The sequence below is a fragment of the Vulpes lagopus genome, chromosome 8 (genome assembly GCF_018345385.1).
Source record: "Vulpes lagopus strain Blue_001 chromosome 8, ASM1834538v1, whole genome shotgun sequence".
In the NCBI taxonomy this organism is placed as follows: domain Eukaryota; kingdom Metazoa; phylum Chordata; class Mammalia; order Carnivora; family Canidae; genus Vulpes; species Vulpes lagopus.
The window spans coordinates 106,638,320-106,666,002 of record NC_054831.1 but is presented as its reverse complement, the minus strand read 5'-3'; the positions used below and the strand labels follow the sequence as shown (position 1 = coordinate 106,666,002).

At 54.9% G+C, this 27,683-nt stretch overlaps 1 protein-coding gene across 1 annotated transcript; it reads left to right on the top strand.

Moving 5' to 3' along the window:
* Positions 1 to 10,181: 10,181 nt before the first annotated feature.
* On the top strand, positions 10,182 to 21,928 carry ENC1 (ectodermal-neural cortex 1). Its single transcript, XM_041767954.1, has 3 exons — positions 10,182 to 10,246; positions 13,469 to 15,281; positions 19,413 to 21,928. The coding sequence occupies exon 2, from the start codon at positions 13,482 to 13,484 to the stop codon at positions 15,249 to 15,251; it is 1,770 nt and encodes a 589-aa protein (XP_041623888.1). The 5' UTR covers positions 10,182 to 10,246; positions 13,469 to 13,481; the 3' UTR covers positions 15,252 to 15,281; positions 19,413 to 21,928.
* Positions 21,929 to 27,683: the final 5,755 nt, after the last annotated feature.

Below are 27,683 nucleotides of genomic sequence, written 5' to 3'. Positions count from 1 at the left end.
TATATTCCCTTTCACTATTATTTATATTCCCCAAATGAATGAGAACATACACTGTTTGTCCTTCTCCGATTGACTCACTTCACTCAGCATAATACCCTCCAGTTCCATCCACGTTGAAGCAAATGGTGGGTATTTGTCGTTTCTAATTGCTGAGTAATATTCCATTGTATACATAAACCACATCTTCTTGATCCATTCATCTTTCGATGGACACCGAGGCTCCTTCCACTGTTTGGCTATTGTGGCCATTGCTGCTAGAAACATCGGGTTGCAGGTGTCCCGACGTTTCATTGCATCTGAATCTTTGGGGTAAATCCCCAACAGTGCAATTGCTGGGTCGTAGGGCAGGTCTATTTTTAACTCTTTGAGGAACCTCCACACAGTTTTCCAGAGTTGCTGCACCAGTTCACATTCCCACCAACAGTGTAAGAGGGTTCCCTTTTCTCCGCATCCTCTCCAACATTTGTTGTTTCCTGCCTTGGCCCATTGTTTTGAACAACTCCCAGAGCTGGCACCAGAGCTCAGTTGGTCGTGTTCCTCCGACCTGGTCTTACAGCTCAGATTGTGTCTCAGACCTGCGGAACCTCAGGATGATACTAGCTGATGAGTAACAGCAGCCTGGCTGCCAAAATTGGGCTGTAGCTTCTCTCCACTTAAACCTGTCTTCAAGGAAGAATAAAGTTATTGTCCCTTCAATCCATTTCCAAGAACTGTTGATTTTATCTTCCTATTTGAGTGAGTCAGGCAGCATTTTGGGCCTCATTATCTCTGCCCTCCAATGTCATCCATGGTTATATTATATGGATAAAGGGTGCTGCAGATATAATCAAGGTCACTAACCAGCTGGCCTTAAGATAGGGAGATTATCTTGTATTATCCAGGTGGGTCTAGAGTAATCACAGGAGCCCCTAAAAGCAGAAAAGGAAGCCAGAAGAGGGCATCAGGTACATATAGCAAAAGGCAAAGTTGAGATGCCAAGCACGAGAGGGGCTCCCTGTACCATCATTGGCGTGAATCTGAAGGGGGTTGAGTCAAGGAAATGGGGATCACAGAGCTCCCACCTCAAGGAACCGAACTCTGTCAACAACCTGAAATGCATCTGCAAGTGGAATCCTCCTCAGAGCCTTTAGGGGAGCCCCCAGGCCGCCGAGCCCAGACCTCAGCCTTGGGAGGCCCTGAGGAGAGAACCCAGTTGAGCTGCTCTTTGCTGGGACTTCTGACCTAGTGTGAGTTACTCCATGGGTATCGCTTTACAATTTCTTTCTTTTATTTTTGTTACTGACTTTAAAATATTTCTAATATTAGGGGCACCTGGGGTGCTCATCGGTTGAGCATCTGCCTTTGGCTCAGGATGTGACCCCGGGTTCCTCGGACCGAGTCCCATGTTGGGCTCCCTGCATGGAACCTTCTCCCTTTGCCCGTGCCTCCGCCTCTCTCTCTGTACCTCTGATAAAATCTTAAATATATATATATTTCTAATGTTACTTGAAGTAGTGAATACGGACGGATACACAAATACTACAGAAAGATGAGAGGAAGGGCAGCCGTCCCCTGTTCAGTAAGCCCTCCCAGCGTGCCCGCCATCCAGAGACAGCCGCGTGGGGCACTTGTTCTAGTCCACATCTGTCAGTACCATCCCTAAATTACTGCTTTTTAAAAACATATTAGATATTACTGATTGTTATGTAGGTGGGTATCGTTTACTTTTTAAAGAAAGCTCCAACAAGGACATCTTTTCTTTTGTTTAGAATTTTTGCTTTAAAAGTTCAGAATAAGAAAAATGTTTTATTTATCGTTCTAGTGACTTGGCTTCTACGTGATTGAGATCTTACTGTGCTGGGCTTCTTCGAGGCCTGAAAAACACCATCACATGCTCCAGGAGGCTCCAGACCTCCTCACTGACGATATCCCTCCCATCTGCAAACTGTTGTGCAACACGAAGATTTCAAACTTTCGCATAATCTGTGTATCTTGGGTTTTCACCCATCATGTCATGGTTGCTGCATGCAGCCAAGGGATTAAATACTTCCTTTATTTTCCATTGCATTTTCTCCCGAATCCTTCCAGGAGGACACCCGGAGCTCCCCCAGACATTTGGACTGCAGACACTGTGGTGGGCAGAAGATGAGACGCCGACATTTGGAGTTGAATCATGGCCGGGGAAACAGTGCTTCATTCCATGGTTAAGAAACTACGTCTGCGCTAAACTTAAAAGGGAAAACCGGATTAGGACATGATTTTGCTTGGTTTTGCTTGAGCTGATGCGCAAGGTCCAGTGGGTATAGCGTGCCCGGATGAAAGGGTATCCAGTGCGACACTTCAACTATGGGTAGAGGCTAAAAATTGATTAAGAGGAACCCACATGATTTTAATCAGTTGATTTCAGCTTCTCACTTGTCACACCTCTATCAGACTGGTCAACACAAAGCAAACCAACCAAGTGATTCGTTTCCTCTTCTCTTGTAAATAGTCTGCTTGGGGGCCGAGTGCCCAGAGCGGGCCTTCTGGGGATGGGACAACAGAGGCCTAGTCAATCAGGGACACCGAGGAGGCAGCGGGGGTCAGGGCTGGGGACTCAGCTCTGGTGGGTGCGAACCGCTTTGGGTTCCCGCTTCAGACCTTCAGTCTTTTAGGGTTGCTGTGGGATCAAGGCGACGGCCACCCGCTGGGAGGAGTAGGTAAATGGCAGGTCTCCTGTCACCCTTATCACTGCGAGAGCATCCCGGCCGCACGGGGACCCTGCACGGAGGACGCAGCGAGGATGCTCCCTGCAGGCCCAGGGCGGCGGCGCGTTCTGCGCACGCACCACGCTCCTCTTCTTCCGCATGTTGGGACTTAAAACAACAATAAAAAAAACCCTTTTTACTTAAAAAACAGCCCACTTCACTGAAAGCGGTACGCATTTTACACAAGCGACTTGGTGAGTCTGGGTAAGCGCTCGAGGGACCCACGGCCACATTGCGGCACAAGCGGAGCCCTCGGCTGCAGGTCCCCCTCCTTCCTCCTCTATTATCCCCGCGACACTACCGCCCGCAGTGGCCACCGGGCCTGCGCGACCCTCGTCCCCTGGGCTCGGTCCTCGCACGCGGTGTCCCCAGGGGGCCAGCGCGGCCAGCAGGCGGCGCTGCGGGGCCACCCACCCTACGCTGTGGCCGCCGAGCTACAAGCTGGGGTCCCCGGGGCGTCGTTCTCAGCGCGGCCGGCAGGGGGCGCTGCGGGATCACCCTGCGCGGTGCCGCCGAGCTACAAGCTCCGTCTCCTCCAGGCTGCTGGGGCCGCAGGGGAACAACCGACAGGAAACAGCAACAGCCTTTTGTCTGCAGCGGGACACACACAAAAACTTGATACTTGACAAACTTTAGGCATTTTTGAGATCCTGCAAAATCGTGTATGGGATTTGAAAAAACACAGCAAGCACAACAGAGAGCATGCGTTCTTTGAAACCGACTGGGGATTTTTCTGCAAGCACCGTCTGAAAAATCAAAGTGCAACTTGGTGCTCGCTTTCCGCATCACGCGGGACCCCGAAAAGCCAAGAGATGGGCGCTGGGTGTCGAGGAGCTGGGGTCCCCGTGACCTCCCGGGCACTCGAGTCTCTGCTGGGAGCAGAGGTGCGAGGCCTTTCCCTTGGCCAGTGTCATTAGGAGCCACTTTGCTGTTTTTTTAACAGGCCAGCTTTTAATGAGGCAATAATGGCTTTATTTATCATCCTTGGGTGAAAAATGGCAATTGGAGACGACGTTTCACCACCCAGGCAGTCCGCACCCCAGACTGGCACCTGCTAGGGTGACAGAAATTGAGCTCCGTTTTGGCCGGCAGATGTTCTTTCCCCTACTGCTCTCGAGTTTCTCTGTGTGTGATTTCTTTCCTTGGCTTCAGAGTTGGAACGACACATTCAAAATGCAAATACAAGGACAAGGATGGCAGGCCAGGCCCACAAAGTGTAAAATCACCGTGTGGGGCTGAAAGCCTAGTGTGAGTGGAGGGTGCCGTGGCCCCGGTACCAACAGGACGCCTGTAAATGAGTATCTGCTGCGCAGCCCGATGCAACCACTAACTTCTCAAGATCACTGTGGGCGTGTAAGCTGATTTGTGATTGTTTGAAGGTCCATTTCCTTCCGATATTTAAATATCTTCAGGTAGCCTCAGGTAAGGGAATAGCGAGTCTTTCAGCTCGTTTGTGTACTCAGGTGTATGTGAGTTCCTCAAAGTCACGAAGGGAACCAGTGGTGGGAGCTCCGGCGTCTGTCTGCTTTCATCCTTTCTTCACACTGGTCATGTTAACTTGCAGCTTCTTGGGGTTTTTTTTCTTCTTCCAGACTCCTGTCCCAGCTGAACTGTATGTAGTGACTAGAGCCTATGCTCACAGAGGGCCATAAAATCCTTTTAATATTCATTTGAAGGTACGAGCTCTTGGACCACAAAGGTCCCTTCTTCTGGTCCCGTCTTCGTGCCCGGGCTTGCTTGGGGCCTTGGCATCCTGCCCTGGAAGCAAGGCCTATAGGCCAAACAAAACCCTCATTTTCAGTGCTTGGAACAACGGTCAATTCTTTAATGTAATTACTTAGAACAAATTAAGAGTTTAGATCCAGGAGCCTTGGGGCACTCAAAGATTATGGAGAATAAGGGGGTGGGAAATGGGTTAAGATGCCCCTGGGCCGTGAAAAGCCACACGCCACAGAGGCCGGGTGTGATTTTCATAGATATGAGAGAGCCTTTGTCAAGTGGCCCCACGAGATCTTCAGGGCAGGAAAAAGTAGGAGCCTGTATTCCACACAGGCTGTGTCTTGGGTGGGCCACCCTCTTCTAAATATAGCTAGCTGCGGCTTTTTAAAAAATGTGTGACTTCTTAAATACTTTCCCCTTTGCAGCACTTTAGTTTCTTTCTTTCTTTTGTTTTTTTGTTTTTTTTTAAGATTTTATTTATTTATTCATGAGGACCCAGAGAGAGGCAGAGACCCAGGCAGAGGGAGAAGCAGGCTCCCTGCGGGGAGCCCGATGTGGGACTCGATCCCGGGACCCCGAGGTCATGCCCTGGGCTGAAGGCAGGCACTCAACTGCTGAGCCCCCCCCCCGGGACCCCGAGGTCATGCCCTGGGCTGAAGGCAGGCACTCAACTGCTGAGCCCCCCAGGGGCCTGCAGCACCTTAGTTTCTTAAGCTGCTGGAGAATAAAGGGTTGTTGCTGCATCGTCCCCCGAAGCCCCAGGGCCCCGGTGTAAAGCGGGAAGACGGCATCAACCATCAACGAGAGGTGGAAGGAGGCAAAGGCACATCCCAGGAATCTGAGCCTCTATTGCGGGACGAGCAGAGCCTCCGATACAGACTCCAAAGAGCGTCTGTAACTTCCTTCAGGACAGGAAGTGTCCCTTGAGTCGCTGCCACTGGGCACGTGTGAGAACAGGATTCGAGTCACTTGCGTTAGGAGGGGGAGGACACACTGTGGGGCGGTCACACCAGTGCTCTGGGCTCTCCTCTCCGCTCCGCTCAGGAGGGAACCAGGAAAGTATGCCTTGCACCTGCCAGCTCACTGATCAGCAAGACAATGCCCGAGCAGTGCTCCCGCCATGGCCACCAGCCACCGGCCTCCAGACCACCGGAACCTGCCCCCAGACCGCTCAGGGCCTGGCCCCAGGCCGCCAGCGCTGCAGAAGCAGGAATCCAGCCCAACTCCAGTCTCTGCCCTTAACTGTTTAACTGCTAAAAATAAGACACTATGTGGCTATAAAAGACTGGAACCCAAATGCCAAACATCACTGTCTTCCAAATGGCAAGTTTGTGGTTAATTTTTTTCTTTTACTTTTCTGGCTTTCCCCCCACATTACTACTATGTGTTGCTTTCATAATCAGAGAAAAAATAATAAATGCTGCTTTAAAAGTCTGACCCTAACGTGTGTCCCTGTGAAGGTGATTGTGCTGGAGGGCCCCAGAGGCCCCCAGATGCCCTAGCCCGCACAGCCCCGTGCCCCGGCAGCAGCTCCGAAGCACCCTCGGCGGCCCTGCAAGCCGGCCCGCACCGTCGGACGGGGGCATGGGGTGAGGGATGGGGCGCTCCTGCTGCAAGGACTCTGAGGGGACTTCAGCAGGATGCGGGCTCGGCTCGGAAAGGACACAAATACACGTCCACGCACGATTTTCTATTAAAAGTCATCATGCAGGGGCACCTGCAAGGCCCCGGCAGTTGAGCCACTGCCTCTCCGTTTCGGCTCAGGTCATGATCTCAGGGGCGTGGGATCCAGCCCTCACCCCCCCGCCCCTGCCCCCCCGCACACCCTCTCTCTCAAATCAGTCAATCTGGAAAAAAGTCATAATCCATTCTTTCCGTATAGATAAGCCACGAACAACTGGAATTTGAATTTAAAAAGTAATACGATAACCCAGAGTAACTCACAAAAACGCCCGAAACCCCTATCATGTGTGTAGGAAGCAACTGAAATTTTAAAATACGACACGGTCACATTTCAAGAATATTCTCAAGGTTTATCACAAGAAACACTTAACATGAATACAGTTAAAAAGACAAATACAGAAGGTGGCAAATCAAAATTTAGAAAACGGTCTGTTCAGACTTCTTGTTTGTTCCCAGAGAAAGACACTGACTTACCCCATGCGGATAGCTTCTCGCACCGACTGCCTTGCTCTTTGGTTTTCCTTGTTGTTGTTGTTGTTGTTGTTTTTTAAGGTAAGAGGTGTGCTGGTAGGAGCTAAGGTCTCATTTCTCTAGGTTTGATTCTCTGTTAGGGGAAGTGTCGAAGGAGGCCCTGCACCCATGGCCTCACTCCTCCAGCGAGACTGGACCCCCCCCCCCCGCCCCGCCCAGCTGCTGGGGGTGCGGGCAGCAGGAGGCCCTGGGCCCCCGTCCCTGGAGGGCTGAGGACTCTGTGGGAGCAGGCCACTGGACCCAGGCCTTGGTCCCTCTCCTGGGGAGCCTGTACTGGGGAACTGGCCCAGGCAGCCTCATACAACCCGGCCTTCTCACTTTTCCTGGGGGCAACTCTGAGGGGTGTTTCGGCTCCAGCCAGGGCCTCAGCTGAGAGGCATCCCCGCGAAGCCCCCGCTCCTTCCGTTGGTGTTGATCCCAGGACGAGTGCAGCCAGGGGAGTCTGTCCCTGGCTCCGTGGCCATTTCCCCGCGGGAACCTGACACAGGAGGGAGAGCACTGGGCCTCTCTGCTGCACCGATTCTGCAGGCCACAGCCTTGACGGCCGGCAGACATGACCCGAGGAAGGAAGGCAGTGCCGTTTTCCTCACACAGATTCAGGAAGTGGATCAAAGAACAAAGAAGACACTTGGAAGGCGGGCAGGGCAGGGACGGGCGTGTGTGAAGTTCGGGTGGGGCCTGGGGGGGGGGGGGACCACAGGAGGCAGGACGGCAGCTGCCTGGCCCACTGTCTGCTCTAATCCCCTGAGCTGTCCTATCCCTGGTACCGTGGTCGCACTGTGTTAATTAAATCATTCTCATTAATTCAGCCCGAGTGTAAATTAGGAAGGAATGAAGATAAATTAGGTTTGAAGGCAGCTAATACATTTAACCCCATGCTGCTTATTTTGCAGCCAAACAAAATAACGTTGTTAAGGGAGATAACAAGGCCAAAGCCTTGGGCACAGCTTCTTAATAGCATTAAAAATGAGACCTTGGTTTGGTGTCACAAGGCAGAGGCGAAGACCAGCTCCCAGGGGCCCCCGGGACCGGCCTAACATCTTGAGTCAGGTGGTGGCCATCGTGCGACAGGGACCCACAGCACTTCCTGACTTGCTCGCACCTCAAGACATCGGCCACGTGTCTGGCTGTCCGGCTTGGTCACAACGCTGTCTAGAGACCTCTTCCTGTGCACACTCACGACCTGCTCACCCTGTCACCCTGCGAGGAAGTGATAAGAGTCACTTTAGGACTGGCTGGCTGTGGGTGATGCTGGGCAGTTACAGTTTGAGTCGCTGTGATGGGAAGCACACTAACAGTAGGAGTGCACACGGGCCTGAAAGCCTGTCACACATTGGTTCAAGGAAACCAGCGTGGTTTGTAGGTCATGTAGGAGAGCATGCACCTTTCCCCCAAGATGCCAGTTTAGTACCCATATCTCTCAGTAGGAAGAGATTTTCCACGTTTATGGCCTCCAGAAGCTAATTTCTCTCCCTTGCCTCCTGTCGCTTATCTCCCTGAGGCAGACGAAGCAAACGTCTAAGGTCACTGAATACATTTCAAGATTTCCCAAAGCTACAACTTTTTCCCCCCCTTCTCTTCTCTCAAAGCCCAGAAAGATGGCAACGTGAGAGCAGACCAGGAAAAGGGCATCAGGAGCGATGGATGAGGAGCGAACGTGCTGAACATCCCTGCGGCTTAGCAAGGTCCCGCAAGGAGCAGTGAACGCTGCTGTCCCCGTGGTCAGGGACACTCCGGTGACCGGGTGGTGGAGATGTGAGTTGGATGCCCCGTTCCTGACTCAGGGGATCCCAGAGACAAAATCCTCCCCCCACCCCCAGCAGCAAGCTGGGATCGTGTTTTATTTCTCAGCAGGATCCTCTAGGTGCAGCTCCCCGGAGGTTTGGGAAAGAAATACTTCCTCCTAGGACAAAGTGTTGATCTCTTCGTTTACACAGAACTTCCCCCAGAGGAAGCCCCGAACACCTGGCCTCCCAAGGCCCCACCGGGCCCAGGGCGCTTCCCCAGAGAGGGGCCTGAAAGGCAGATGCGCGCTGGCTGCACAGACCTCGGTCCTCGGCCTCCTCCTCGGCCCCACACATCAGGCCTCCCGGGGATCCCCATCCCGTGCCCCCCAGCACAGGGCGCCCTGCGGGGGCCGCTCCTCTCCCGGCCGAGCCCCAGAGCCGCTGCTGGGATTCTCACCCAGGACCCAGCCCGCCGTCCCCTCCGTTGGGGGCTCCGCATGCAAAATAACACGAAACAGGCTCCAAGGCCCCCGGGGAGGCTGCCGGCTGATGCGGACCAGGGCTTCAGAGGGCCCTGCGCTTCTTGGCGGGGCCGGGGTGAAAAGGAAAGTGGGGTGGGGAGGGCCGCGTCTGGGGCGCAGCAGGGCCTCAGCAGCTTGAACCACTTTTGCACCTGGTCGTGGGAGCGAAGGGGGTGGGTGGGCCGGGGTCGGGTGGGAGGGGTGGGGGCGGGTGGGTGTGGGGGGGCCCTGGGCAGGTGGGAGGGGTGGGGGCGGGTGGGAGGGTGTGGGGGGGCCCTGGGCAGGTGGGAGGGGGGGTCCGGGGGCGCCTTGCGGAGCTGCAGACCCGCGCCTGCCCCGCGGCCTGGAGCTGGGCCTCGGCTCCCCCCACTCGTGTAGTAACCCCGAGCAGCCGTGGGCCGTGGGCAGACCCGGCCTCGCTGCGAGGATCGAGCGCGGCCGCGCGGGGGCGCTCGCCTTGCGGGTCACCGGTCCCGTCGGGGCCTCCCGGCCGCACCACGGGCTCCGGGGCTCGGGGCTGCTCCCGGCGGGCGGGCGGCGTGGCCGCGGCTGCGAGCGGGTCGCTGGGACTCCGGCCGCGGTCGGCTGCGGAGCACGTGGTGCGCGCCCGGCGGCTCCCCCGGCGGCTCCCCCGGCGGCTCCCCCTGCGCCCGGAGCGCCCCGAGAGCCCCGCACAGTGCGGCCGCCGGAGCCCCGGGTGGGAGCGGGCGGGGCGGGCCGACCGGAGCTCCCGGGGGCCCCCCGTGACCGAGGTCGCGCCCCCCGCCCCTCCAGGTGCCCCGCGTCCCCCTCCCCCGGGCGCCCCTCTGCCCCCTCTCTCGGGCGCACCCTGGGCTCCGGCCGCGCCAGGCCTCCCCCCGCGGCCCCGGGGAGCGCAGCTGCAAGCTGCGGGGCCGCTTTGTCTCCCCCCGCCCCCGCCCCCGCCCCCGCCCCCGCTTCCTCTCCCGGCGCGCTCGGCTCAGTCCCCCCTCCTCCCCCCTCCCTTCCTCCTCCTCCTCCTCCTCCTCCTCCTCCTCCGCCCCGGCGGCCGGCATTCACTGGCTTCCTCCCTCGCCGGGTGTCACTCCGGCATCCGCGCCCTCCTCCCTCCTCCCTCCTCCTCCCCCTCCCTCCGCCCCGCCCCGCCCCTCCCCTCCCCGCCGCTTATAGGCGGGCGCGCGGCCGCGGGGCGCACACTGCTCGCAGCCGGAGAGGAGGCGGCGCGGCCCAGGCGCTGCGCACCCCGAGTCCAGCCGCCGGCGCTGCGCCCCCCGCGCCCCCGCGCCCCCCGCGCCCCCGCGCCCCCGCGCCCCCGCGCCCGTGACCCAGGCGAGGACCCGGCTGGCCGCGCGCCGCCGCCGTAAGTTCGCCCCCGCCCCGCGGACCTGTTGCCGCGGCCGCCGGGCTGTGCGCCCGGAGTTCGGGGGGTCGGGGGGTCGGGGGTGTCGGGGGGGTCGGGGTCGGGGGTCCTGCCCCGGGGTCCCTCGCGGCCCGCGCAGGTCGCGCCCCCAGGCCGGAGCGCGGGGTGTGGGCACTGGGGGGCGCGAGGTCTGGGCGCGGGGGGCGCGGGGTCTGGGCGCGGGGCCTGGGCACTGGGGGGCGCGCACCCGCCCGTGAGGGCGCCCTCCCCGCGGGGAATGGACGAGGCCTCGCCCGGGAGCCGGCGTCCGCTCCTGCAGCCGCGCGTGGCCGTGGGCGCCCCCAAGGCGCGGGTCGCCGGCTGAGGCCTCGCGCCGCCCGCAGGTCCGCCCCGGGGCCGGGCGGGTCCCCGGTGTCCCGGCCGCGATGCCCGCGATGCCCGCGATGCCCGATGCCCGGGCCGTGGCCGGTCCGCAGGCGGGGAGCCGCGCCCGAGCCGGGAGCCCCGAGTGAGCCCAGGTCACTGTGCAGAAGCCCCCTCCATGCTGGGGCACCGGCAGCCCTTGCCCCGTGTCCTCTGCGGACGCGGGTGAAGTGTGCGTGTGCATTTGGGGGAGGCTGTCTCCCCGGCACGCAAATATTATTCCTCTGGGGGCTTAAGAAATGCCAGAGGAGGATTCCTTTTCGCCCGAAGGTGTGTTCAGGGACTGCCTAAAACGGCTCCCGCCGATATTTTGATGTCTGCATAGCTTCAAACCGGAAGGCAAGTTGTGTCCCTTGGGTCTCTAAGTTTTCCTTTCATTTTAAGCAAATATTGCCGCAAGAAGGTTGGATTCCGCCCGTGACACGCTTCTCCATCAGGGCGGTGTCCAAGATGACAGGCTAGCCAGCCTCTCTTCCTCCTGGTTTTGTGGGACAACCTGCAAAGTACAGGAGCTCAGACACAGGGTGCATAGGGATGCAGATCCTGTATCCTGAGGTCTTCTCAACAAACTGCTTCAGTGTAAGCCCCCAACCCCCACCCCCCGTGAATGTTGTTTCACTCTGTCTGGAGTCCAGTGCTCCGGGAAACATGTTCTGGGCCCCGCTGTGGTTCCCACTCTCTGCGGGCACTTTGGTGCTCACGTGCCCTGTGCCAGGAGCCTCATGCTTCAGTTAGAGGCGTGTCCTCTCTTAGCTTGAGACAAGGCAGCTTTGGAGAGAAGCAGCTCGGGAAACATTAGCTTGAAAAAGAAAGCAGAACTCATTTGGAGTGATTGAAGTTTCTAGGTAAGACATCAGAGGATGTAAAAGACGTCTTGTGAGGTTTAGGCTTAAAATCTTCCTCGAGTACCTCAGATTGAATGTATGACTTCACAGCTCTCAAGGTGGGGCATCAGGGATGCTAATAGGTGCGCTAAGGCTTTGGAAACTTGGTGCACTCCCCTGGTGTCAGGTCGGCGGTTCTGGGCCTCGTAAACACACACCGGAGGGTAGAGGCCTTGCCTGAGATAAGGGGGATGCCTGGCTCCTCACCGCCCGGCTATCTGTCTGTCCTGAAGTAGCCGCTGTGGACACTGGTGTTGTCTTCTAAGGACTTTGTTACTTACTTTCTTCCACTAAAGCCATGTTTACTCCTAATGAAAAGTTACATTCCCCAAATAAAAGAAAACAAGTTGCATCACCTAATGTTGTGTGGCTAGTGTGTCACGGGCCCATCTGGCACCCGCCTTTGTTGTGCACCGTGCTGTGCCACAGCTGGTCGGGAAGTGCCGCTTGGTATCTAGCCCTTGAATCTGTGGAGAATCACTCATTTCTGTTTATTAGCAATTACTGCAATATAGATTGAAAAGAAATAACTAAGGGAATGTTGAAGGAAACAACAAGGAGGCCCGCTTGGAAGAACTAGCTGTTCTGAGTTTGGAATAGATACTGTAACTTATACAGTTTAGCCGCTTGGCATAAACAGCTTCCTTAGGAACCCTTTGACAGGCAGGTTCTTGAAGGCTTTATTCTTTTGAAGTAACAGAAGGATAGAAAAGAAAAGAAAAAAAAGCATGTGATTCAGTGTTTGAAGATGGGTGACAGGTATTTCCCAGATCCTGAACCTACAGCTGACTTACTGAGGAAAGCCAAAGACAGCATTAGATTTTGCTATGATTTCAGTAATTCGGAGGAAAGGACTTTACTTGGCAAATAAAGGCGAGGGTGGCCCTAGCACAAGAGCACAAATGTGTGTGCTTTTGACTTAAATAAAACAGTGTTTGCATTTTGAACCCCCCCTGCACGTGGCGGTGTTTGCAGGTCCGTGAGAATGAGCCTGGTGATGCACTGTTCAATCCGAAGAGGGGGACGGATAGATCCTTTGTTCTTGCAACTGGTTTTCCAAGAATTGATATAAAGCAGGAAGAACAGAAAAACAGCGGTGATGAGTAGGCTGCTCAAAATATTCTTCCTTTTATGTGTGCAAATCCTCATTTTGGAAGCTGTCCAGAGCCAAGACACATGGGTGGTGATTGTGGCCAGAGTCTGTTCTGTGTTTTCACAAAAGCCTGCTAATCAATATATGGTAATGTTTATGTTGGTGCTGTTTGAGGGCCCTGTCCTGGTGGCGTTGTAGGCCAGAAGTTATTTGTAAGGTTTTAATAAAGATCTGATCTTGGAAGGAGTTGGCCTAAGCCTATGACCCTAATGTTACGTCTCCCATGTACCGTGGTACACAGAGACACCGGCTCTTACTAAAGGAAATCTTGATGGAATTAATTAGTAGGTATTTGTTTTACACATGGCTTTATGTTGCATAGGGCATGAGAGCTGGTGCCCATGCCGGCGTTACGAGAGCTGGAAGGCTGGCATTCTAAGTGGCCTGCAGTGAATCAGCTGGACGAGGACCGGGAGCCCTGGGAGTCAGACCTCCCTCCTCTGGGGTTTTGCCGTCTTACATTCTCAAGGACTTCAGTCTCCTCAAAGTTGGCAGTCAGGTTTTCCAAGATGAACCTGCTTCCGAGCAGTGATTTTTTTTTTTTTTTAAACAGTGCTCGAGCAGCTCAACAGCATTACAGGGAGATGCCTTGGCTGCTGGGTGGTGTCTGTGGCTCTGCGGGAAGGGCTGCCCATTACTGCAGGCTAACGGCAAAGCCCTGTGTTTTCTCCGGTCACAGCCATTTGTTTGCTTTGCTGTGCTGTTCTGAACGTCGGGAGCATCCCCCGTTCAATGGCCTGTTTTGCTGTGTCTTGGTTTTAGGAGAGGAAACACAATGTCGGTCAGCGTGCATGAGAACCGCAAGTCTAGGGCCAGCTCCGGCTCCATCAACATCTACCTGTTCCACAAGTCTTCCTACGCCGACAGCGTCCTCACGCACCTGAACCTTCTGCGCCAGCAGCGCCTCTTCACCGACGTCCTCCTCCACGCGGGGAACAGGACCTTCCCCTGCCACCGGGCCGTGCTGGCTGCGTGCAGCCGCTACTTTGAGGCCATGTTCAGCGGCGGCCTGAAGGAGAGCCAGGACAGCGAGGTCAACTTCGACAACTCCATCCACCCGGAGGTCCTGGAGCTGCTCCTTGACTACGCCTACTCCTCGCGGGTCATCATCAACGAAGAAAATGCAGAGTCGCTCCTGGAAGCCGGCGACATGCTGGAGTTTCAGGACATCCGGGACGCGTGCGCCGAGTTCCTAGAAAAGAATCTGCATCCCACCAACTGCCTGGGCATGCTGCTGCTCTCCGATGCGCACCAGTGCACGAAGCTCTACGAACTCTCCTGGCGAATGTGTCTCAGCAATTTCCAGACCATCAGGAAGAATGAAGATTTCCTCCAGCTGCCCCAGGACATGGTGGTGCAGCTCTTGTCCAGCGAAGAGCTGGAGACAGAAGATGAAAGGCTCGTGTACGAGTCTGCAATTAACTGGATCAGCTATGACCTGAAGAAGCGCTACTGCTACCTCCCAGAGCTGCTGCAGACGGTGAGGCTGGCCCTCCTCCCCGCCATTTACCTCATGGAGAACGTGGCCATGGAGGAACTCATTACCAAGCAGAGAAAGAGCAAGGAGATAGTGGAAGAGGCCATCAGGTGCAAACTAAAAATCCTGCAGAACGATGGCGTGGTGACCAGCCTCTGTGCCCGGCCTCGGAAAACCGGCCATGCTCTGTTCCTCTTGGGAGGGCAGACCTTCATGTGCGATAAGCTGTATCTGGTAGACCAGAAGGCCAAAGAGATCATCCCCAAGGCCGACATCCCCAGCCCAAGAAAGGAGTTCAGCGCGTGTGCAATTGGCTGCAAAGTATACATCACCGGGGGCCGGGGGTCCGAGAATGGAGTCTCGAAAGATGTCTGGGTGTATGACACCCTGCACGAGGAGTGGTCCAAAGCCGCCCCCATGTTGGTGGCTAGGTTTGGCCACGGCTCTGCTGAACTGAAGCACTGCCTGTATGTGGTCGGGGGGCACACGGCCGCAACGGGCTGCCTCCCGGCCTCCCCCTCCGTCTCTCTAAAGCAAGTAGAACACTATGACCCCACGACCAACAAGTGGACCATGGTGGCCCCACTCCGAGAAGGTGTCAGCAACGCGGCGGTGGTGAGCGCCAAGCTCAAGCTGTTCGCTTTCGGAGGTACCAGCGTCAGTCATGACAAGCTCCCTAAGGTTCAGTGTTACGATCAGTGTGAAAACAGGTGGACAGTGCCCGCCACCTGCCCCCAGCCCTGGCGTTACACGGCCGCAGCCGTGCTGGGCAACCAGATCTTCATCATGGGCGGGGACACCGAGTTCTCGGCCTGCTCCGCCTACAAATTCAACAGCGAGACGTACCAGTGGACCAAGGTGGGAGACGTGACCGCAAAGCGCATGAGCTGCCACGCTGTGGCCTCCGGAAACAAACTCTACGTGGTCGGGGGATACTTTGGCATCCAGCGGTGCAAGACTCTGGACTGCTACGACCCCACGTTAGATGTGTGGAACAGCATAACCACAGTCCCGTACTCGCTGATCCCCACTGCGTTCGTCAGCACCTGGAAGCACCTGCCTTCCTAAGCGTGGCGCCCTTCGGGGGATGAGCGTGAGGTAAGGAGTGGTCCCGGGTGAGTATGTGGGGAATTGAGCGGCGCGAGTCTCTCTGAGAGCGAGAGTGACCGGTGCAGAGGTAGTCCCCGAACTATTCAAGTCAAACACCCTGCTCCCCAGAACGGAAAGCACCGGGGTCAACCGCAGCTGCCCCACCCCACCCCTAACCGGAGCCGGGGGTCCCAGCCTTGGCTGAGCCCCCGCGTCTCCCAACCAGCATCTCAAAACTGCCGGTCCCAGAGGTGGGATTCCACCTGGCCCGGCATCGCCAGGGGGTTCTCTCGTGATGCTGTTGTGCGGCCCAGTTGGGAGCCCCTGCCTTGTGCCTTAGGTTAATAATGCCAGTCAGGCTCTGCTGGGCCTCCCTGCACGCCTGGAGCCGGGGGCCCCGTGGGTCACTTCGTCTGATCCTGACAACAGCCTTGCGAGGTACTATTCCTAGAGCACTGTAGAGATGGGAACAACCGGTGCACACAGAGGTTGAGCGACTTGCCCAAAGTCCTAGAGCTTCGTAGGTGGAGGAGCGGGTCGAGAAACCAACCCGGGGGCTCAGGCTCCAGAGTGGAAGCGCTTGAGCATTTGCTGAACTGCTTCTTAACAAACTTGAGCTTCCTATGGGTTATCACCCCAGGAGATATTGGCTGATACTCAAATTTCGATTCCTCCAGCGCTTTCTGGAATGAAGGAGGGTGTAAGAACCGGAGTGCTTAAGTTTTTTTCCTAGTTTATTCTCTCCCCAATTATTTATCGCTTATTTAAAAATTTTTTCCTCAAAAAAAATAGCCCCCTTTAGGGCATTTATTAACTTCAGAAGGAAACTGGGGTCTCTGCTCGTAAAAGGTTGCACCTGCGTTGTTTAAATTTGTCTGATGCGTGGACACACTGAGCCATCCAGACTGCCTTACACTGCAGCCTTTCAGAGTTAATCAGACAGGCTGACCCTTTTGTCAGGGCGAACAAAAGTTGTCTTTCTGTGTCATATATCTGAGTCCATAATGGTCGTCTTGTGTGCTTAAGAGTATATAATACTCTTGGCTCAAATAATTAATAGGCTGACGCAGTTCAGTGTTCGCGAAGCTAATGGCTGCTTTGCTGCCGTTAAGCATCCTTGCTCTTGGCCCCAGGAAGCACTTAAGCATGTCTTGAGGGCATCACGAGCACGTAGAACGTGTTGATTGGCTTTGGTAATTCGCGGGCTTATTATTAATAATAAGAGAATAAAGTTAAAACTGCTTTGGAGGAAGCACAACGAAAACTAACCCATTGCCTGGGAAGCTTTGGCTCTGTGATCCGAGTATGTGTCACACTTTTCTTTTTTCTGCCTTTTTTTTTTTTAAGACTTATTTATTTATTTATGATAGACAGAGAGAGAGGCAGAGACACAGGCAGAGGGAGAGGCAGGCTCCATGCAGGGAGCTGGATGCGGGACTCGATCCCGGGACTCCAGGATCACACCCTGGGCTGAAGGCGGCGCTAAACCGCTGAGCCAGCCGGGGATTCCCTGTGTCACACTTTTCAAGAGGACTTTCAGAGGGAAAAACGTAAATCTAGGGGTCTTTGTGAGCTGAGCAAAGAGGGATTTCGACTCATTGGTCTTTCCACCTTTCTTAAAGCTCATTTTTGAACATCACTAAAATTGGCCTCATTTTGACAATGAATCTTTGTTTTTTGTTTTTTTCTTTTTTTTCCATCGATTCAGTTGTCTCCTCCAGCCTGTTAGAGTTAGCACAGCTTGGTAATAGGATGTAACCTTGGAATGAAACTCCTTCAGAGGAGCTGGAACAGTCAGAAACCTCTTTTGGGGAGTGACTGTGCTGACGGCGTCCCACACCAAACTGGTTTTTGCAGCCTTGCTGGCATCTCAGTAATCCTGAGTAAACAAATGCTCTGAACGTGGTTATTTCATCTGCGATATGAGTGCATGACTCACCTCTAAAGCAGGTTTAAAGAACCTTCTGGGCAAAAGCATCAATTAAAAGCACACTGAGTTCGGTGTTAGCCCAGAACTGACTATATTTGCAGAGGAGAGCCAAGCCCTTGGCAGGGATGGTGGCCGTGGACAGGCTGGCATCTTTGGAGCGAAGGAAGGAAGGAGGAAGGAAGCCGAGGCAGGGAAAGACCACGGTGCATCCCGGTCCGGGTTCCTGGGGTGCCGTCTGGACCCCTCTGGACTCAGACCCCTCCTTTGTCCCGTGACTGTGCTGCACTAGGGCTTCTGCAAGCTCTGTCCCCACTCAGGCCCGGGCTCATTGATAAATGAGGGAAGAAAAGGGGAGAGAACACGCTGCCCAGCGTCTGGCCCACGTTAAGTGTTCGACACTCTTAGGTTTCTTCCCTTCTTCAGCTGAGACCTCAGCCTGCCACGGAATTCGCTTCGCGTGTGGTGGGGAAGTGCGGTTCCTCTGACTGCCACCCGTGTGGTGGGGAATTCCGTGTGGTGGGGAAGTGCGGTTCCTCTGACTGCCACCCACTTGTTACCTCTAGTCTTCGTTTTTTTGGTGCCTCCCCGCACAGCCAAGGGGACGTTGTCTGGCGCTCGAATTCGCCCCATCCTGGCTATTTGATCCTAATCACATACTTCTGGGCCCTGGGAACCGAGCAGATCAAGTGTTAGGTCGTAGGTGCAGCAGCCCCAGCCCCGGTGCCGCCCGTTGGAGTCCAGCCCTCGAACAGGGCAGTTTGACAGGGTCGCGTTGGCCTCTTTAAGGGCGGTTTGGGCCTCATCAAAGCCACCCTTGCGGTCTCCCATAGGGAGAATGTTGGTTTAAATTTCTGAAGTTTTCTACACACAATATAGTGTTAAAACACTTAAGCTGGATGGAGTGACTTAAAAGAGGTGCGGTGCAGGTTTCAGCCGTAAGCTGCAGAGACTTCCGGGACGTCTCTTTGATCTCAGACGTGGGTGCTAACCGAATTAATACGTGTTAACAAGAGGTTTCCCTGGGTCTAAAAGCTCATTCACCAGGGGGGATTTTAACTGTCTCCTGCTGCTTTGTCGGTGGGAAGGACAAGAAGGAAATCACTCTTGAGGACGCTCCCATTTTTGTGGTGCCGTGTGGCCCCAACCTGATGGCCCTCAGATTTCCCTGTGCTCTGCCTCTTCCCTTTTTTTAGAGTCCCCCCCCCCCCCCGCCCCCGTTGGAGGATGCACCGCCGTGAACGCTGATACTGTTCCAGTTATCAAACTCGTCCTCTGGCCTGCTGGTGAGCCCTAGGTGCCCGAGGCGGGGCTGGGGGCGGACACAGGCCTGAGGAATGCCTCCGGAGCCTTGAGTTGCCGTCAGGAAGCTGCCAAAGGAACCAACTAATGAAATGAATCCGATTCTGAACACACAAAAGGGAGGAGAACTCCTGCGAGTGACCGGCGGCCCCTCCTGAACACTTTGTCTGCACTCGCGGCGGCGCCGGGCTGGGGGCCTGCGCGGGGCCTGGACGGGGTCTGCGGGCGGCTGGTGCGTGAGTGGGGGGCGGAGGCGGCTGCACTTACCCGTGGAAAATCAGGCCCACGGGATGGGCAGGGGCCGTGTGGGGAAGCTGGTCCCACGCAACGCGCAGGCCTGTGGCTCCACTTGACGCGCGTGCTCGCTTGACGGTGGTGGATCCCGCAGGTGGGCAGTCGTGCCGTGGCCTGCACATCCCGAGTGTGGACAGGCTCCAGCCATGGGCTGGGGCGGCCTCCGGTGTCACTGGAAGGGAGCGAGACGGACTTGTGGCACTTGGACAGCAGAGATGTGCTTCGGTGGGCGGGTTACTGTGCCTTGTACGAGTGGGGGATCTGCACTCGGAGCCCTTTGCGGGGTGGCCAAGGGGGGCCTGCCCCTCAGGGGGCTGCACAGTGCTCTGCTCAGCCACAGACGAAGCAGGGGTGTCGGAAGCAGAAGCTGGCACCTCGGAGCCGCACCGTTGGCGCACGTGCGCTCTGGCTCGGAGTGGAGACGGGCCGGTCCTCCTGGGGCCACGCTCGTGTGAGCACGCGGCTCGGGGACGCACCCGGTCTGCGCACGCTTGCTCGTGAACCTGTAGTCTGGGCTTGCACGAGCCAGTTGGCCAGCTCTGTCCTGATTGTCATGGTCTCTTTCCCTTCGGTGTCCAGGGTCCTAACGAGACTCCGTCTCTCCCCCTCCGTTCTAGGTTGCTCCGTCGCTCGGTGAGACAGAAGGAGATTTGTACTTTGGAGACGCCAAAGGTAATGAAGAAAGAAGGAGGAGGAGGAGGAGGAGGAGTTACTCCCGGACCCCAGAGCGCCGCCCCCACCTGTACATTCCCTGGCTGGACGTGGGGGGCGGGGCTCGCCAGGAGCCGCCGTTAACATGAACGAGTGAACCTGTGATCTAGTCCTTGTCCTGTAATTGTGGATTAATGTCCGCGTTAATCGGCCCCTCACGGGCGGAGGAAAGCCGGGCCTTTCCCTTGCTGTACTATATTCAGCTTTTGATTTCCATTGGCTCCACCATTTATGTGTAAAATTTGCAACGGTTGTCACCTCTCCGAGGAGCAAGCCCGAGCCTCCCGCCAGCTGCTGTCGCCCGGCGAGGCCCGGCTGCGGGCCCGGACGGGAGGCCCGGCGCCCCGGGGCTCCGAACAACGCCGACGTTCGTGCATAGGTGTTCTTTCTCTATTTATAAGTGACTTTAAACTCTCCCTCGGCTGTTAAGAAACTTGTTATAGATTTAGCTATTTATTGTCCGACGCCTGCATGCTGAAACAATGCTTACGATTGTCTTCGCGTGTACGGGAGCGTGTGAATGGTTGTATGTTTTGCACAATTTCGTGGCTGTTGTGAAGTGCTTTTCTGCACGAAAATGAGAACTCGGGAGTTACAATTTGGAGTTTAACTGGAGGGTGGGTTGGGACGGGGTGGGTGGGTTGTAGATATCAAGACAGGGAAGGAGTATAAGTCGGAAACGAATGACATCGTAGTCGTAGAGAAAGCATGAAGGACACTTTTTTTTAGACTCACGGACTTGTAACTAATGGGGTTTCATGGGCTCTGGTCATGCTGATGGCTCATGGGGTGGGGCACGTCTTCAGTTGACCGTGTTCCTTCCCATCTGATTCACCTACTTCCATCTCAGCTACTGAAATTTAGGAAGGACCAAGTCGCTCTGCAGTTTTTTTTTTCCCCTTTGTGTAATAATCCTAAAATCCTGGAAAATTCTATGGACTAGTTCTGTATATAGGGCACAGGTAAAGGCATTGTCCAAAGTTTATTTATTTATTTATTACCCCGTGAGAATGCTTTGCCAAACCCACAGTTCAACAGGAAAAAGCTGAGCTGCCACAGACGTACATTAACTCCCTCGCCAGATCGGTTGGCCCTGGACTCATCGTTCCCTCTTCTCAATGTGCGATCCAACGAGCGTTAGAAGTTTTCCGAGGCCACGTTCACGTTGGTACAATGTACACTTGCGTGCTCACCCTTGGGTAAGTCTCTAGAACAGAACTCTTCAGTGCGCAAGAGTGACGCGTTTGGCCAGGCGAACACCGAAGAACGGCGAGCCAGTGGCCCCTGTTGAGGAGTTTCCCGGGACGGACGGTCGGGGACCCGTTGTGAATACATTCTTTGCTAGCTCGTGTGCTTGTTTACTAACTCGTGCCGTGGTAGGTATTAGTGCTAGACCCAGCTTGGTGCTTGCCCAGAGGTGCCTGGGGAACACCGGAGTTTGCAACTCGCACCGCTTTCGTCGATGTTTCTCACGTTGCTGTAGTTTTAGAAAATAGGGCTTTAGACTGATAACAACCTTCTACATTGTGAGTGTGTTTGCATTGTCTAGTGACCGATGAATCCTTAACATTTCTCTTTACCTGGACACTTCAGACTAACTGCACATGTCCGTTCGTGCCGTGAATAAGTGGGCTACAGTTGGACCAGAATAAATGAGCCCTTGGAATGAAAGCGCCACAATACTCTTCCAGCAGTCAGTTCCCCGCTCCTGGATGTGTTCTAAGCAATGCAGATGTCCGATTGTGCCCCGGCGGCGGCGCGGCGGCGGCGTCACATTGTGGCAGCCACGGCGCTCTAGTTTATGATGCAAATCTGCCGAGATGTGTGTGTCACTGCGTGACTTCTGAAAGCGGGATGAATTTTCTGCAGCTGTTTCAAAGTTGTGGCGTGTCCTTGAATCCTCTATTAATTACCGTGTGCGAGCCGGAGGGAGCCGTGGCTGGGGTGGGCCTCCAGCCTGCAGGGAACTTTCTGGACTCCCGCTCTTTGAATTGATGTAGGCATTTGGGCTCGCTACTTGACCATTCTCACCCTGTGAAACGTCCCCCACTTTGAAGCAAATACGATTCACGGCGCAGCGCGCACAAAAACCTTGGCATAAGACGGAGAAGGTTCTTCTTATTCTGTGGACTCGTTGCTGTGGAAACCGATAACAAAGGGCAGCCTTCCACTTCTGGTATAATTGTGTAGCCCCCTTTTCTCTGGGCTTGACACCTGTCTGAATAAGAGTGATTAGAGCTGAATAATATCCCTCGCTTGGCTATTGAGTATGTGGTTCACGTACAGAACTCTGTGTAAGTTGAAGTGTTCATGTTCATGTGTGCTTGTCTGCTACTACGTTTTTGAAGTTTTGTAAAACTGTTGTTTTTTTTTTCACAATGTGAAACTGAAGGTCAAATAAATTATTAGAGATTTCTCTTCATTGTGTGTGTGAGTCTTTATTTTAACGCCACATGATTTAATCTACTGGAAACGTGTGCCTCTTGCAGTTTGATGAAAGTGAGGATCGTTTCACACGACGTGTTTCTTTCACTGTCCAGGCATGTCCATTCAGGAAAGCAGTTTTGCGTGTTGAGCTATTAAGATTTTTGGCCTTGTAGGATATTTCTTTCTTTCTTTCTTTCTTTCTTTCTTTCTTTCTTTCTTTCTTTTTTTGTAGGATATTTCTTGCGGCAGTGCAAAACACCTCCATTCTGGGTTATTCCTAGCGTAGGATATAAAAAGCCACGTACCAGGTTATGGTGAGACAGCACAGGGACTAGACGGAGGGAATAGTTCTTAGCGTCCTCCTGGGGGTTATATTTTGACAGGAAAGCTGTAAGAGGAGGAGCTGGAGTTTAGTCCCCTTTTCATCGGACGTGCCTTAGAAGTCATCAAACTAAGTGGGGATACGTGCATATTATTTCCCTGTAACGGCACAGGAAACCTCACGTGGAGCCCCTTGATGCACTTAGCTCCTGGTTGGAAGCCACCGGGAGGCTCTGTGTAAACACATGATCCTTATGCCTCAGCCTCGGCCTCGGCCTCATTTCCTGTCACAGTAAGTTGCCCCTTTATCACTGGGGTTGGGCCCCCTGCTGTTTTAATGTGTAAAGCAATGCAAGGCATAATCCTTTCTGGTTTTGCTTCTTTTTAAAGATTTTTACTTATTAGAGAACACGAGCAGGGGCAGAGGGAGAGGGAGAAGCAGACCCCCCCGCTTCCCGCCCCCGAGCACGGAGCCTGAGTGGGGTTCGATCCCAGGACCCAGGATCGTGACCCTAGCCAAAGGCAGATGTTTAACCGACTGAGCCACCCAGGCACCCTGACATAATCTTTTTTGGATGGAAAATAAATGCTACCTAATTAGAGCTCTAGGAGCCCACAAGTACGCAGGATGCAATTACAGTCCTTGGACTTTGCCCAAGATGCCAGAGCAGATGCCTCAGGTTTCACAGGAGGGGCATCCAGTTCCGTGCTGGGGAGCCTGGTCTAGGGCCAAGCCCAAGGACACAGTGCTGACGACCACACAAACCCTGCTGCTGACACCGGACATGCCATCCGACGGGGAAGACGGGGCAGTTAGCAGCTAGGAGTTGACACGTGGGGCTTGGACGTTCAGCAAAAGCCTAGATGTTAATCTTCGGAGGCGTTGAGAGCGATTCCTAGAGAGATGGCTGTGTTACCTGTCATCCCCTGCGGTTCCTTTACCATCTCCGTGGGGATGTGTAGACAGGTTGCAGCAAAGAAGAGACTCCAGATCTTTAATTTGGAAATTTCATTTCACCTGGACATCAGATGGATCGGCTTGGAAGGCCCTGGGTGGCAGTGAGGTCGGGTAGGCCGGGGGATGAAGCCGTTGGGTCCAGGGCTGGGAGGCTGGGTTGCGGGGCTGCTCCGGCATGGCCGTCCTGGGCACGGGCTTTGGTTCTCACGCCCCAGGGGGGCGGCTATAGCTCAAGGCCCCACATGGGCTTTCCAGTCAGCAGCAACTGGAGGGAGTCCGTGCCCGACAACGCTCTTCCCTTTTCTTGAGACAGTAGATTTCCCCGAAAGACCCCCCTGGGAGATTTACACCCGTTTCTTGGCCACAAGCAGGTCATGTGGGCTTCCAAAGAAACCAGGGGGGGCGCTGAGAAAGGTGATTTTGTGGGTAAGGATGAAAGGAAGGGTAGGTGGTTGGCAACTGCACAGCATCCGTTCTGGTGAATAATCAAAGGGTCACTTCATCTTTAAAAAATCTTAAAAGATTTTATTTATGTATTTATGTGGCAGAGAGAAAGAGGGAGAGCATGAGCAGGGGGACAGGCCGAGGGAGAAGCAGGCTCCCCGCTGGGCAGGGAGCCCGACGCCGGACTTAATCCCGGGACCCTGGGGTCACGCCCTGGGCTGAAGGCAGATGCTCAACCATGGAGCCCCCCAGAGGCCCCCAAGGGTCCCTTTATTATTTTTAAAAAATTTTTTTAATGAAGCAGACCTTTTTTTTTTTTAAGATTTATTTATTTATTTATTTGTAACAGACATAGAGAGAGAGAGAGGCAGAGACACAGGGGAAGGGCGAAGCAGGCTCCATGCAGGGAGCCCGACGCGGGACTCAATCCCGGGACTCCAGGATCACGCCCTGGGCCAAAGGCAGGCGCCAAACCGCTGAGCCACCCAGGAATCCCCCCAAGGGTCCCTTTAAACCACAGTCCCATCGATGGAGTGTTACGCTGTGCTCGGCCAACGCTAAGGACGTGCTTAGCGTTTCTTAGTCCTCACAGCCAGTGTGGGGAATGCCGAGCTTTCTCAACATCTCTGAGCCTCAGCTCCTCTACTTACAAAATAAGGGTTCGTACTCGCTAAGAGGACGATTCAATAACCCCATGAATCCAGGAGAAGGCACTGAGGTCCAGGCCTCGCGTGCAGCAGCCTCCCAGTGGTTTGTGCCATTATTAGCCAGCACCACTGGGAGACCTACATCTGCTGACTCTGGACATGAGTGTGTGTTCCCTGCACGGGGTCGTGGTAAAGGTCCCCATGCCCGTCGCCTGGCTCTGTCCCCACAGCAGCCCTGCGAGGAGGCACTATTAGCACCTGCACCTTGTAGCTGAAGAAACAGGTTTGGAGAGATTATCTAACTTGCCCAAGGGAGTGGCGGGGCCTGGGTTTCAAGGCATGCCCTCCGACCTGCTCCGTGTGTCCAGGAATGTGGAGGAGAAGTGAGTCACGGGGCTGAGCCCACCAGCTGCCAACCGGGCCCCTCGTGTCCATCGTGTCCCGGAAGCTGGACCTGCTCGGACTAGCCCAGGAGGCTGCAGCTGCTGATCCCGCCCTGCGACACGGGAACGGAAGAGCACGTGGAAGGGCTCCACGGGCAACTCCAAGTTCTTCCTCGACAGCATGTCCTGAAGATAAGATTGTGGAGAATTTAAAAATAAACGCCCCCCCCCCCGGGGGGGTGTTACATTGGATGATTCACTGAGCTCTATATGCTTATGTGTGTTCTCTTCTATTTTTTTAAAAAAGATTTTATTTATTTATTTTTTTTTAATTTTTTTTTTTTTATTTATGATAGTCACAGAGAGAGAGAGAGAGAGAGGCAGAGACACAGGCAGAGGGAGAAGCAGGCTCCATGCACCGGGAGCCCGATGTGGGATTCGATCCCGGGTCTCCAGGATCGCGCCCTGGGCCAAAGACAGGCGCCAAACCGCTGCGCCACCCAGGGATCCCAAAGATTTTATTTATTTATGAGAGACAGAGAGAGAGAGAGAGAGGTAGAGACACAGGCAGAGGGAGAAGCAGGCTCCATGCAGGGAGCCCGACGTGGGACTCGATCCCGGGACCCCGGGGTCACAACCTGGGCTGAAGGCAGACCCCTGAGCCCCCCGGGGATCCCCTACTTTTCTATTTGTGCAATTGGTATCTCCTGAGAGATTGACCACACCGTGGGCCGTGACCAGAGCCTAACAAGGGGAGAACTCTGCCCCACGATGTGCGGCAACCAGCTCAGGAAACCAAAATCTGCGGTGGCCGGCCGGCAGTTTAGGAGGCCAGCTCGCGGGAGGTCAGCCACCATCTCCAGCGACTGGCTCAGCAAGCCCAACAGTAGCTCAGAATGGCCAGGATTTGGGTAGATGACAGATACGTTCCCTGAGCTCCGTCCCTGGTCCAACCTAGGGCCAGCCATAGAAAGCCGACTGCGCCCCTAACCGTCGCATGGATGCCCCACTTTTAATGAGCTGGCCGACCACTTCCCCAAGCCGCGGCCTCCATCAGGGCCCATCCGGAGCCTCCCCATTTCTCCACCGACCCCCCCGCCCCGACCCCCGGCCTGCCTTTGAGTATCTGCCAAAATGCAGCTGATGGGGCCCGACTCTCCTCCGGCCTGGAGTAACAGCCTTTGCCGCTCTCATGCGGCCGGCCTTTGTGTACGTCCACAGACACAGGTTTGCTCAATAAAATAATTAAATATTTCAATAAAAAGCTTCGTGGAAATGAAGTGCAGACCAACGCCGAGGGTTCCGGGCAAACAGGGTTTTTGGGAGGGTGCTGTTGATCCCGAACATCGGAATGGGACAAAATGTGCACAATACACATAGCCCAAGAAAACGGGATGTCGAGTTAATGGGGTTGAGGTGCGGGCATCTGGTTTGCCAAAAGGAGAGCAGTTGCCTTGTTTGGGGATATTTTGAACGAAGCGAGAACACTTACGTGAGTTTTACAGCCAGATCCGTGGTGCACACGAACGCATGAATAAATGCAAAATCTTAGCAGTTAATTCCCGGCCGTGCCTGTCACAAATCTTAAGTGCTTCGCCCGTCTGACACATACTCAGACGAGCCATCTGTCCTGCATTTGAGTTTAATCGTAGACAATGAATTGTAAAGCTCTGTTATTTGTCAGACGTTGGACCACGAAGTTTAAGACCTAACTTGCGGGGGGATAAAAAATTGCCCGGCGAGGCATGACCATGAATTACAAGCAATTTGACTAAGTAAATTATGAATCTCCCATAATCTTGTCCAGCTTGGTTTAGAGCCCAGCTTGCTTTGTGAGTCCAGGGGAACCGAAGGGACAAAGTTTCTCTCGCTCGCTCTCTGTCTCTTCCTTGCTCTCTGGTCCTGTTTCCTTGGCAACCTAATCTTTATCTGAAGAAGGATGGAGCTTGCGTGGAGGACATGCAGTTGCAATTTCCGCAGTCTCCCCCTAACCCCCTCCTGCCGCAGCAAACGCTGTGTTCTGTTGCCCAAAGTGACTTCACGGCACGTCTTAGCCGGTCCCGGGGGCGTCGTTGCGTGGATTTCCCACAACAGGCCGAGGGCCCGTCCCCACCGATGGCCGCGGCCGCAGGGAGCAGGGAGCAGCTTCCCGGGGACGGGCCAGGGAGCTGCCAAGTCCGCGGGCCTCTGGCTGCCGCTTGACCTCTGCGCCCTCACTTCAGGCCCCGCCTGAGCAGAGAGGTCACTTAAAAAAAAGTCTTAAAATGTGACTTAAAAAAAAAGTGACTTAAAAAATTTTAAAAAAAAGTGACTTAAAAATGTCTTAAAAAATGACTTAAAATATGTCTCTGTCTCCGAGGCTCAAATGAGCATACACCAAGCTCTGAGCGGCCAACAGCCGTGGTCCCACTGGGCCACCCATGCACGTCGCGGCCAAGGCCTTGCTGCCGGGAGGACCATTTGGAGAGAACGAACGCATCTTGGCATTTTGGGCTCGTTTGTGGCCTATGAAGGAAAGGAAGGGAGAAAGGGAACGAAGCAGGGATGCCCTCAGGGAGGTACCTCCTGCGAGCACACCTGCTCAGGTGCCATCCTCTTTCTTTTTTATTTTTTTTTTAAGATTTTTAAAATTTATTTATTCACGAGAAACCCACAGAGAGGCAGAGCCCCAAGCAGAGGGAGGAGCAGGCTCCCTGCAGGGAGCCCAATGGGGACTCGATCCCGGGACCCGGGGTCACGCCCTGGGCCGAGGGCAGAGGCCCAACCATGGAGCCCCCCGGGCGCCCCGGCCTCTTCCAGCATGAGGATACCTAGGCCCGTTGGGTTCCGACCACCATTCACACGCTCCTGGGACTCGGGCCGTCGAAGGCGGGTGCCGGTCAGAAGCTGAGCAGCTGCTTCAGGGAGCCTGGGGTGGGGGGCCTCACCTGCGTGGGACTCGGACTCCACGGCGACCCAGGGGAAGAGTGAGGAAGCCTGTAGGTGTGGGGGGCAGGC